A 12,813-nucleotide genomic window follows, 5' to 3' on the forward strand; every position below is an offset into this window, starting at 1 on the left:
TAATATCTTTAGCTGAGAATGTATCCTTTTGAATAAACATGTACAGTGTTTCCCATTTATTCCTCCTAAATGGTTTGTGTTGCTCTTATAAGGAATTAAATCACAGCATGAAATGTTTAGATGACTTTTGAAAATTATGTTATCACATTATGGAATAAAGGGTCTCCTACCAGTCCTATGAAGCCTGAGGCTACCTGGAAGCAGAACTCAGATTTTGTCAAATGGTTATCTACATTTTTTAAAATGTTTATAGTCACTATGTTATTGTGTCTTCATATAGCATTTCCCCTCAGCTCATTTAGCCTCAGAGAGTTTTGTATGGAAACCAAAAGTCCCAGGCTGCCAAGGTGACTCTTTTCCTCTAATGGAGGGTTGTTCACATTTTATTGGTAGGAGAAAACTTCTGTACATTTCTCTTGTTTATGCCTTTGTTAAATAAATGGATAGGTGAATGAATGGGTGAATTAATGAATGAATTGAATGACAATGGATTCAAGAAGAGAAATTTTGGTGGAAGAGCCTGCCTAGAGGCAGGAGACTTGGGTTCTAGTCCTAACTGGACCACTAGCTGGTTTTCTGACCCTCAACAATCTCCCCAGGCCTTTGTTTCCTCATCTCCAAAAGGAGAGTAGTGATTAGACCATATCAGGTTTCCCAGATCCTCCTGCCATTAAGAATCACTGGGGAAGTTGTTTGAAATGCAGATTTCGCAATCCTTTCTCTATGTTAATTCTGTAGATTTATGATTAGGCCCTAAAATATATTCTTATGAATTGTGACTCAGCTGCCTTCTACACTCTGACATGTCTAGGAATCTCTACCCATCAAACATCCTCCAATGTCTATGATGCTGCATGATTTACATATAAAATGTGTGATTCTACCTACTCCTTAAGGCACCTGCCTAAACAAGTATGTATCTAACCAATGGAGTCAATAGTCTAACAAAGGAATATATATATATTCTTTTTTTAAAAAAACTTCCCTGCTGAAAGTTATATTTTGGAGCCCTAGAATGGAGAAATTTATTTTTCTGCCATTATCTTTGGTTATTCTTGTCTTGATTTCTAATACACATGCCAGCTGCTTTTCTTTCTCAGCTAATGATTGGAACGAGCATACTGAAAATCCTACTAATCAATATGTATATATATTTTTAAAAGAAACTGAAGGAGATTGCATTCCCAAGGACAGATGAATTGAAAAAGGACCTTTTAAAGAAATATAATGTAGAATACCAAGAATATTTGCAAAGCAAAGTAAGTCAATTGCTACATTTATTTCATGACTGTTTTCTTTGCATATTTTTTTAAAATTTCACTTGTATGTTTTCCAAATGTCATAAGCATTTAAATTAAAGATTAAAGATGCAGTAATGTGAAATCAGTAAAAAATTTATGTTGGTGTCCAAGTTAAGCACTCTCACCAAAGATGTGGTATTTTTCTTTCCCTACAACATCTAATAAAGCAGTGCATTAGAAAATAGATTTGCTGCAGAGATTTAAATAGCGCTTTTGACCAACTTTTGCCAATGTAACCTTGAGCCAGATGGCTGGGTTTTTTTTTTTTTCCAGATGAACAAAGGCAGTAGGAAGTAGAGGGAACAGTGTGTGGTTTCTGATGTATCTAATTATAAAGGTCTTGGAAATGTAATTTTGATTCTTAATCATTACAGTCAATATTACATTGTAGATAGAGCAGCTAACCCTGTGGCTATAATGTAATCATGGCACCAAAGGGTGGTTTTTCCTGGATCATTATTAAATAAAGAGTGAAAATGATAATGATATCTAAGAGACAGGCATCAAAAGAAGAAATTGACCAATTTATGGGTCACATATGACTGTGGAGTACTTAAAATGTGACTAGTGTGACTGAGACACTGAATTTCTAATTTTTAAAAAATTTCAAATAATTTAAATTTTAATAATCACATGCGGCTAATGGCTACTAGATTGAGCAATACAATCTAGAGGTGAGATATTTTGTTCCATATGGTCTGGCCAGTCAAGCTGAGTCAACAACCCTGACATTGATTTTCCAATATTCAGAAGCACTGGGGAAAGGCAGAAACTGATTGTCTCTGGTAAAATACAAGTAGGTTTAGAACAGCTGTCTTAATCAGATTAAGGGGCTTTTGCTGTGATGTGTGTTTTTCTTAGTGTTTCATGAGTGTCCTTGTGAGGGTATCAAGCTGTCTCATCCCAGTTTGATGATTTTGTTTTGTCTTGAGAACTAACTTATTTTTTTTTCTTATGGCATCCACATTTTTAGAACAAATATAAAGCCGAAATTCTCAAAAAGCTGGAGCATCAGAGATTGATAGAGGCTGAAAGGAGGCGTATTGCTCAGATGCGCCAGCAACAGCTGGAATCGGAGCAGTTTCTGTTTTTTGAAGATCAACTCAAAAAGCAAGAGTTAGCCCGAGGCCAGATGCGAAGTCAGGAGACCCCTTCACTGTCAGAGCAGATTGATGGAAGTGCTCTGTCCTGCTTTTCTGCACACCAGAACAATTCCTTGCTGAATGTATTCGCAGATCAAGCTAATAAAAGTGATGCAACCAATTATGCTAGCCACTCTCCTCCTGTGAATAGAGCCTTAAAGCCAGCAGCTACTCTAAGTGCTGTTCAGAGTAAGTGCTGACATGCTTCCTGCAAAGACTCTGATGCTCCCTGATGGAACCATTTTTCTGTAGCATCTTGGAAGGTCTCTCTTTATTTTATTACTAATTGTGGTAGGATCCCTATATTAAATGGTGTGAATTGCAGATGACCCTTTCAGCACTCTCTGACATTTACTATATATTACCTTTAAATTTCAGGAAACATGCCCAATGATAGGGCAAACTCTGTAGGACTGAATTTTGAGAATTCCAAGCATTTTTTTCCTTCCATGTGTTTTAATCAAGAAGCACATATGTTTTTAAGGTAAACACTTACCCAGAGAAGAAAGGAAGCTGCTGAGTAAATCTCTTATCCAGATTTTTGCTCAATAATAAAATGTTAATTCCAGGGATGTTCAGCCTTATCCCTGTGCTGAGAGGGTCTCATACACATAAACAGCTAAAATCCAAACGGCATATGCATTTCTGCCAACAGTTAGTGCTGCTTAGTATTGTTAGATCAGTGCTGGCAAGTTTCTAAAATCAAAAGAGATCTCTTCCTGATAGACACTGTCAGATGTGAGTTTCTGTTCTCATTTTCAGAGTGTTATGATAGGCAACTATTTAATTAGCTACTTTGCTGCTGATCATTTTTAAAAATGTGCTTTTGCTTACAAATTTTCATTAGGACATAAGCAACTTATAGTAAATACATTAAAGAATATTAAACCAGGGGCTGGGGTTATAGCTCAGTGGTAGAGCGCTGGCCTCAAACATGTGAGGTCCTGGGTTTGATTGTCAGCACTACATAAAAATTAAAAAAATAAATAAATAAAGATATTGCATTCATCTTAAAAAAAATCTTTAAAAAAGAATATTAATACCATGTCTTATAAGGTACAAGATGCATTTTCTACATCCTATCTATTTAATGGTATATTTGCTGTGTGCCAAAAGAAACATACACATTCATGGAAGATAGTTGTTCCAGGGCACAAAAATATACAAGTACTTGCACTTTACTATTTTGTTTATAAAATAATTTATGTAGGAAATGTAATTTTACCTTTCTTCTAATCAATGTTTTGAGAGTTTTTAAACAAAACATGGAAAGTGAAGATTTGTATTTCGTTTTTTTCTCCTTTTTTGTATCTTAGATTTAGTGGTTGAAGGACTGAGATGTGTAGTCTTATCAAGAGATCTTTGCCACAAATTTCTGCTGCTAGCTGAATCTAATACCATAAGAGGAATAGAAACCTGTGGAATACTTTGTGGAAAGCTGGTATGTTTTTTTTTTTCTAGATCTATCTGCACATGATTTTTCAAATAGTAGTAGGGCTTCCTTGTGATCTGCAGAGCAGAATAAAAACATGCTAAGGGCTGTAAATATAATAAATTAGCCTTAAAATATTAATCTCCTAAAAATACAACCATTTTTCATGGAATAATCTGAGAAAATGGATTGGAAAATTTCAGGGGCTCTACATAAAGGCCTGTTTGAAATAATTTACCAAGCCATAAATTAAATCTTTGTTAATAGAAGATCACAAGTATTCAGATTTCCAGATTCATCTTGTTTGCTACATCATATTTCCTTTACCATCATTAGTTTCACTTGTGTTCATATAATTGACTTTCTACCTATTCTCATCTATGGCAGGTACCCTGCCATTGTTTTTCAGATACATGTGGAATAAAACTGGAATTTTGTTGTTTTCTTTGGTTTAAGGCAATAGTTTTGGCAAACCAAGATCTATAAGCAGTGGCTCTATTTTATTATGGAAATGTTACCAGAAGTATGTGATAAAGGGCAATGTCAAAATAGAAGGAGCTAAGCGAGGATGGGTTTGGTTTCTTACCACAACAAAGATGAGCAATGTGTCTTTGGAAGCATTTTTTTTGTAATTTCCTCTGGGTATCAGTTTAAATTTCTGGATGCAGGCACATTTTCAGTCCTCAAAATTATTGCTTGAACAATATGTTTTATTCAACTCTCATCCTCCTGCTGACTTCCAGTGTTTAATCATCTCTTTCCACCAGGAAAGGGGAAGCCACCTGTGATGAGCAGTGAGTGACCATCATTTCCCACCCACAGTCACCTTGGTTGTCCTTCAGGGGGTTGAGGGCTGTGGAAGCTTCCTCTCCTACATCTTATGTTGTATTTGGTGTGATTGATTGGTTGATTCATTCATTCATTATTCATTCCATCTGCCTCAGACATTTACTAAGTGTATGTGCCAGCACTGTGCTAAGCATTCATTCAGCAGCCTGCAACAGCTTTGGTCCCTGCTTGTAAAGAATCAGACAGATGACTAAGTGGGGCTGAGTGCTCTTGATGGAAGCGCAGGCTATCAAGGGAATGTGTAACTGGGGAACCTGACCTTGTGGGCAGGGATGTGGAGATGAGCTTCCCTGAGGAGTGATTTTGAAGCTAGGCCTGAAGAGTAAATCCAGCAGCCCTGAAAGGACTGGGTGGAATGGAAGGAACAGTTGTAATCAAGGCAGAAGGAGCAGTGCCCAACTGGCAGGAAGGTCCTAAGGCTAGGGAGAGGATAGTGCTGGGGATGGATGGACATGCCAACCTGCCTTGGGCAAGACAGCTTCTCACCACCAGTGACTCTGCACTCTGGGCCTCTGGCTGAGGATCTCTCACCACCTGGGAGCCTCACTTCAGCTCTTATCTTTTACCTAAGGGGGATAATTTATCTTTTATTCTGTAACTGTGAAAGCCAATATATTATTTTCATTGTGGAAATAATAGTGAGTCTTCTCAATACTAGAAGAAAGTTTATAAGTTTTTTAGAGAAATTAAATATAATTAATAAAATAAAACCCAAACCATCAATCTGCATAACTCTTAGAAATGCACTTTAGTAACACTACAAAATTATTTAACTAGCATCTCTCCTTCCAAAGAAACCTGCCCTTATTTTGTTCTGATTTTATCCATTGTAAATCTGTCAAGATATTATTTATTAACTAAATTGTCCTGGACCCCCACTTCCCAGAAGGGTATTTTCTATTTATAATAGATTTGCTACTATAAAAGTGGGTTTCAAGTTCTAAGCAACTGGCTCTCAAAACTTGGGGCAAAAAATCCACTTTTATATTTGGGACATTTTAAATTGTGATGGAGTGTATAGGGTGAGGGGGGAGCCAGGTTGTAAGGGAAAGCTTTAGTCTTGTGGCAAAACATTTCCCATTTTTTCCTATTTAGTATTTACTGTTCTTTTTACTAATTGTCTTTCAGACACATAATGAATTTACTATTACCCACGTGATCGTGCCAAAGCAGTCTGCTGGGCCAGACTATTGTGATGTGGAGAATGTAGAAGAATTATTCAGTGTTCAGGATCAACACGATCTCCTCACTTTGGGATGGATCCATGTATGTTTGACTTGTTGGATTTCAGTTTATTTTGTAAGGCATATTATTTTCCTCTTTGAAGAAATTTAGTTTTACTTAAATAGCTTATTTGTATTTTTTAAGTATAATAAATGCTATTATATTAAAGCATCTAATTCAGTGTTAAGCTGTATATAAATCTGTCAAATATGGATTTTTTTTTGTTTTTTTGGTACCGGGGACTGAACCCAGAAGTGCTTAACCACTGAGCCACAGCCACAGCCCTTTTTATTTTTTGAGACTGGGTCTCTCTAAGTTACTTGGGGCCTTGCTAAGTTTCTTAGGCTGGCTTTGAACTTCCAATCCTCCTGCCTCAAGCTCCCAAGCCACTGGGATTAACAGGCATGTGCCTCCATAGCCCGCTCAAATTGGGATTTGAAGAGGGGTATTTTATTTATTTATTTATTGTATCATCCATAGTTGAGAAAGAAAACCTAAAACGTTTGGAAATTAGGTGACTCTTTCTGATGATTTCACATAGTCTAATGGAGGCTTAGTCAGATTTTTTTTTTTTTATAGATTTGACTAAGCAGTTACAATATTTTCTATGGGTTTACATTAGATTATCTAAAAAAAATTCTGAAGATGTTTCATTTAAGCAGCTTTTGTATATATCAGATAGGGTCCATTTACTTCACTGCACTGCCCCTATAGGTCAAGAAGAGAGAGAAAGACTGGGAGCAGGAAAGAAAATATCACAGTGTAAACAGCCATGGAATCGGATTAATGGATAGGACCAAGAACATTGGGTTCTACCATCCACAAGGCCGTCATAGGAGCAGGAAAGTGTTTGCAAATCAAATAAACATGAGTTTAAATCTCAGCTCTGCTAAGAATTTACTTGTGGGAACTTCAGCAAGTTCCTTAAGAAATGTGAACATCAATTTTATCATCCATAAAATAGGGATCATAATAATTGGATTCATCCTTAATGAATTCCTTAGCATATTTTTCTAGGGGCTCAGAAAAAATTGTGACTGTTATTATTGGTGATGATACTTTATTTTTCTGTCTTTTCCATTTGGTCTCCTAAGCTGGACCTGGGATACTGTCTTAATTCATCCATGCTGCTATAACAACATATCTGAGGTTGAGGAATTTATAAGGAACAGAGATTTCTTTCTAATAGTTCTAGGGGCTGGAAAGTCCAAGATCAAGGTATTGGCAGTACTGGAATCTGATGAGGCTGCTCTCTGCTTCTAAGATGGTGCTTTGATGTTAGGTCCTTACACGTTAGAGGCAGAAGAGCAAGATAGCACTCCCTTCAATCTTGAGCCCTTTTAGAAGTATGCTAATAGTCACCTCCCAAAGGCCATACCTCTTCATGCTGTTACATAATAGTCACCTCCCAAAGCCATACCTCTTCATGCTGTTACTTAATAGTCACCTCCCAAAGGCCATACCTCTTCATGCTGTTACACTAAGCTTCAGCAAGAATTTTGGAGAGAACACCATCATTCAAACCATAGTGTGTGGACAAGTCATCCCATGCTTGCTGAGATTTCCAGAGCACAGCTTGGATGATGGCAAGAGTCCCTGAAAAATGATGTGATCATTTTGTATTCTTGTTTATAGAGAAGCACTGAGTAGGGTCAACATACACAGACACATGTCAAGTATTTGGTACTATGTGATTTAGGAGCACAGAGGAGACTGTATTCCCATTCTACCTGTAAAGCCTTGCTGTGTGCTTGAAAATTGCTCTGTTTTAAAGTTGATATTTAGCTTAACCTAAGTACAAAAATGTACTTTAAAGCAAAACAAATTGAAGTATAGAAATTGTAACAAATTAAAAATGATAGTCTTTTAAACCACACATTATATTGACAAGTCAATGGTAGTTTATCTTTGGAAGATTTCTTTTGATTTGCATTCTCCTTTTCTTTCTCTTAATGTGACTATTTAAAGCAATTTCCAAATTAAAAGCACATGCTTTTTTTTCCCTATAATTTTCTGTATATAGAATGCATGCCATAATGAATTTAGATTGTTTAAGTAATGAATTTGGCATAATTATAGAATTCTAGGACTTTTACTTAATTTATTTTTCTGTATCAAATTGTGATTCAATTAAAATAGGAATATGTTACATTTTTAAATCTCAATGATTGCAATAACATTTTTATGCTGGTTTTGACGGAGCATAATAATAGTAACCAATTCCAGATCTCTTTTTCAGATCTAAATTAGTCATAGAAAACAGAGTCTGAATTAGAATCAGACAGACCTGGAATAGAATTTAGATTTCTGGACTTGACTAGCTTAATGAGCTTCAAGGAGTTGCTCTCCAGCTTACTTCAGTTTTTTCAGCTAGAAAATGAGAATAATGACAGCACTGATCTCGTCTTGTTATTGTGAGAATTCAATGATATAATTCTCAGTCAGTGATTAGTTCCGTGCCTGGCACATTATTCAATTGCTGTAAATGGCATCTGCAGCTATTATCGTTGTCTCCATCATCATCATCATCATCATCATCAGTGTTGTTTCCATGGACTCAGGGAATGGCCACACCACCCTCCCAGGAGACCTGTGCTCATTGGATAGAAGTGACTCCTGTTGGCAGACATGAAAGGCTCAGAGAGTCATGTTGGGTACATTCTTGAAAATAAGTTAATGGGCAGAATGAGATTTGCCTGTTTGACAAACTGCTGCCTCCACAGCACAATTGTTCCTTTGACGACTACTTACTTTCTCACCAAGACATTGGAAACACTATGTTACTCAAAGAAAGCATTCCCAGATAATAGGCTTTAAACCTTGTATTCATGCTCCTACTGAATATTTGGGTTCTTTAAGTTAGGATAGAACTGGGGATGTAGCTCAATGATTCAGCACATGCTTAATATGCATGAGGCCCTGGGGTCAATATGTAGCACATGCATGCACACACACACATGTGCCCACAGACACACCTACGCACAGAAAGTCTGGTAATTATGTGATTCTTTATAGACCAAGAATTATTTTTCCTTGCAGAACGTGTATCTTTCTATAAATAACCATGTGATTTTACCTTTATTCTATAAATAGGTAGAGAAGAGTTTTGAATCTTGCATTTCTACCACATACCCTGCTTGTGTAAAGGCATTAAGCTATTATTATGGGCCTGTGCCCTTAGTTAATAATGACAACATTAAAATAACAAGAACAGAGTCATAATAACAGCTAATGACTTTGGCTCCTTTCTTTGTGTTAGGCACTATTCTAAGAATTTTACATGGATTATTCCATTTAATCTTTATACAACCCCACCAAGAAAATGATTCTCATACGTTTTTATAAATGATAAAATGAGCAGGAGGAGGCTATGTGATCTTCCCTGTGTCTTTTACCAAGTGAGTCATGGAGCCAAGACCCAGACAGTGTGCATCAAAGTAGTTTTTTTCATAAATAAAATTGTCATATTCCATTTTCAAGGGTCATTAGGTTTGAATGTGAATTTTTAAGTCATTATATATGCATTTATTTTTTTATTCACATATGAACCTCTCACTTGCCTCTGATAAACCAAAGTTTTTATTTAGCCAGGAACTTTGGAAGGTTTCTTTTGATTTGCATTCTCCTTTTCTTTCTCTTAATATGAATATTCAGTTGCTGTGCATGATGACCCCAAACACCTTCAACAATCTACAGACTCCCACCTTTCTGTTTACAGAGAATGGTGATCCATAAAGGATACACAGTAATGTGGAAAATTCAGTGAACAGGTTCCTTCCATGGTTTTGCATAGAAGTATCTGTGGTCCAAGGTCTCCAGTCCTTACCAGCTACTAACCAGGTTACTACACTTTCCTGAGTCTCAGGATTCTTATACATAAAATTGAAATAATAAAATAAGTATCATGGATGAGTTTTGATGATCAAATGATAATCTATTTAAATCCTCTGGCAAGTCATTTTCTAGCTCTTTCCCAACAAGAAGGAAGTAGATAACAGACTTGGGAGCCACTTCTCAAAATCGTAGTTACTCCAAATAAGCAAATAATAGGAATGCATAAAAGGAAAGATGATGTCAGCAAAATATTTTTAAAAATCCTTATTCGGCTGTGTGCAGTGGTGCACACCTATAATCTCTCAGGAAGCTAAGGCAGAAGGATTGCAAGTTTGAGGCCAGCCTCTGCAACTTTGTGAGACCCTCAGCAACTTTGTGAGACTGTCTCAAAATAACAGTTAAAAAGATTGGGGATGTAACTCCATGGTGGACTAAGCTACCCCTGGATTCAATCCCCATTACCTTACAGGGAAAAACATCCTTATTGGAATAATGATGGTAAAATAAAATAAAAAAATCAATAGAATTTTTTTTTTGAATAGGCTATGGCCCTGGCTAAGCCTCAGCTGCCCTAATAAGTTTGTCCTCTTTCTGTTTTACAGACACATCCCACCCAAACTGCTTTCTTATCCAGCGTTGATCTTCACACTCACTGTTCCTATCAGCTCATGTTACCAGAGGCTATTGCCATTGTTTGTTCACCAAAGCATAAAGAGTAAGTATAACTATGGAGGGGAGCCCAAGGAAGGCTTTGGGATCCTGGGTCCATATGTGTCTACACATAGCTTGTGGTCTTTGGGGAAAAGAATAGGTAGCAGCTGGCTCTTATATGCTAGTATCTCTGCAGCCTTTGGTTTTGAAGGTCCTTTCAGTGGTAAAATCCTAGTTCTTTCCTTGATTAATAAGACCTTGAAGTGGGTAACACTTAACTGTTATTTGCAGTTTGATTTTCAAGAACCTATTTCTACTGCATTATGTCCTATCACAAGAAATTCCACAGACTTAGGCTCATTACCTCCAAAATGTCCCTCGTTTGGGGAGATCAGATATTGCAGAGTATGGTCATAGGAATCAAATGTATTTTGGAGTCCTTACTTGACCCTTATGTCATAGGATAGACACCTGACCCCTGTGAGTGTCTGCCCATCCTGGATTGATGAGAAGGTGATATTAGGTGATGGCGTATGTACAGTTCTTAGCCTAGTACTGAGCACCACAGCAAGCCCTCAATAAATAGTTGCTGTTGCTATAAATACCATTATAAGAAAAATTAGAAATATCTCCCCCTTGTAATTTCCTCTGTGGGGGGATCTTCTTCTGATCTTTCACACAACAGCACAGCTGCCTGACCCATTATGGTCCTGAAGGTGTTACTTCCTCGTAGGTTTCTCTCCTCTAGACCAGTCAGGGAAATACTGGTTTAGAAAAACCACAGTGGAATTTCTTTTTTGTGTTTTCTTCCTCTGTCCCATTTGGGGACTATGTATGCTGTGTCACTGAAGTAAAGCATCTGGAAATCCCGAGTGGTCCTGAATTTTATACCTTTTTTTTTTTTCTTTTTGACCCTGAAATTTAGCACTGGCATCTTCAGGCTCACCAATGCTGGCATGCTTGAGGTTTCTGCTTGTAAGAAGAAGGGCTTTCATCCTCACACCAAGGACCCTAGACTATTCAGTGTGAGTACACAGTATTAGTTACTTTTGCAGGTATTTTCTTGTTATTATCCCCCCACCCAAATTCTCTTTTAAAGGAGAAAAATAATAGCAGTGTGATATGGAGTGAAACACTATACTGCTTAGTTCAGAGCTTTAGCACAGAAAACCAATCTTGTACTTCTTTGATTTCTTCTATTACTTTATGTATAACAAAATGTTAGGATTTCCGTAGTAGGGTTGATATGCATAAAGTTACCTCTATATTTGTTTATTTGTGTGGTGTTGAAACATTTTATTCAGTGTCAAAATAAGCAAACGGTTATTACAAAAATAATGATCTTAAGTGTCTCATGAATTCTTTCTGCTTCATTTGGATGAATCATTTTTTAATAACCAATTAACCAATTAAAACTGTAATTGTACTTTTGGATAGCTTTGTACAGCCCCAAAATACATTATTTGACTACATCTTTTCTTTCTGCTTGCTTAGAAGTTCTATGGCTACAATATTAGAGAAACATTAGAGAGCTCAGAATTTATTTAAAATGGAAATTAGTTGGCAATCTGTAAATATTTTCTTGTTGAAAATGAATAAAACCTCATATTTGTTCTAGTTGGAAATATTTTTTTTAATTAGGAAATTTTTTTCAATTAGAAAATCTGCGCTTCCTCCCTAAAGAGAATCATCTGTGAAACATTATGATGTAAAACCAATTTTTTCTTTCCTAGATATGCAAACACGTGTTGGTTAAAGACATAAAAATAACTGTGTTGGATCTGAGGTGATATGTTCCGAATATAAGCACCATCAACACCAGACATCTGCCCATGGACATGTGGTGGCTGGATTTTCTTAAGATGTTTCCAGAAATTACTGATATTTTATATTTATACATTTTAGACCAGAAAGTTTGATATTTATTGCTCTTGCACATTTTGAAGTTTTCTTTTTTGGGTTGCTCTGTCTTAAGAGAAGTCACATGGTGTTAAATCAAATACCTATTAATGTACCCAAATACTATCACCAGATAATAAATTGTGCTGCAAAAAATAAAAAAAATTAAAAAATGGTTGGTGTTTATGGGGATCTCTGCATACATGTTCAGACCTTTAGGTGTTTTGCTATATTAAAAAAAAAAATCATGTAAAATGTAATTCCAAACAAATTCTGTGTGCAGGTGGTCTGTACAGCAAACTGTTTCTTGCTTTCCTGTGAAAAGAAACATGGCTGCAGTCAGCAGAGCCCATCCTGTGTTTTCAGTGTTATCAAATCCCAGACTGAGAGTCATATCTGAAGTGAATCATTGTAGGATATGAGGTGGCGGGCTTCAACTCAGGGATCAGGTGTCAGAGGACCTGGGACAGAAGAGGGTTTA

The 12,813-nt window shown here is 36.6% G+C and overlaps 1 protein-coding gene across 5 annotated transcripts in view; it reads left to right on the forward strand.

Moving 5' to 3' along the window:
* Nucleotides 1-12,507, forward strand: part of Stambpl1 (STAM binding protein like 1) — a 44,092-nt gene extending 31,585 nt beyond the window's left edge. For 4 of the 5 annotated variants that reach the window (XM_046456780.2, XM_058583234.1, XM_058583236.1 and 1 more), the window contains 7 exons: nucleotides 1,164-1,259; nucleotides 2,275-2,632; nucleotides 3,760-3,884; nucleotides 5,853-5,990; nucleotides 10,385-10,497; nucleotides 11,359-11,458; nucleotides 12,167-12,507. In XM_046456780.2, coding sequence (XP_046312736.1) covers nucleotides 1,164-1,259; nucleotides 2,275-2,632; nucleotides 3,760-3,884; nucleotides 5,853-5,990; nucleotides 10,385-10,497; nucleotides 11,359-11,458; nucleotides 12,167-12,223 — 987 coding nt within the window. In that variant the 3' untranslated portion in view covers nucleotides 12,224-12,507. Of the gene's footprint in view, nucleotides 1-1,163; nucleotides 1,260-2,274; nucleotides 2,633-3,759; nucleotides 3,885-5,852; nucleotides 5,991-10,384; nucleotides 10,498-11,344; nucleotides 11,459-12,166 lie in introns of those variants that run through there. The other variant, XM_058583237.1, reaches the window with a different exon arrangement.
* Nucleotides 12,508-12,813: the final 306 nt, after the last annotated feature.

The sequence above is a fragment of the Marmota monax genome, unplaced genomic scaffold (genome assembly GCF_021218885.2).
Source record: "Marmota monax isolate L192 unplaced genomic scaffold, Marmota_monax_Labrador192_F-V1.1 WCK01_AAM20220418_F8-fsc00166, whole genome shotgun sequence".
Classification (NCBI taxonomy): Eukaryota; Metazoa; Chordata; class Mammalia; order Rodentia; family Sciuridae; genus Marmota; species Marmota monax.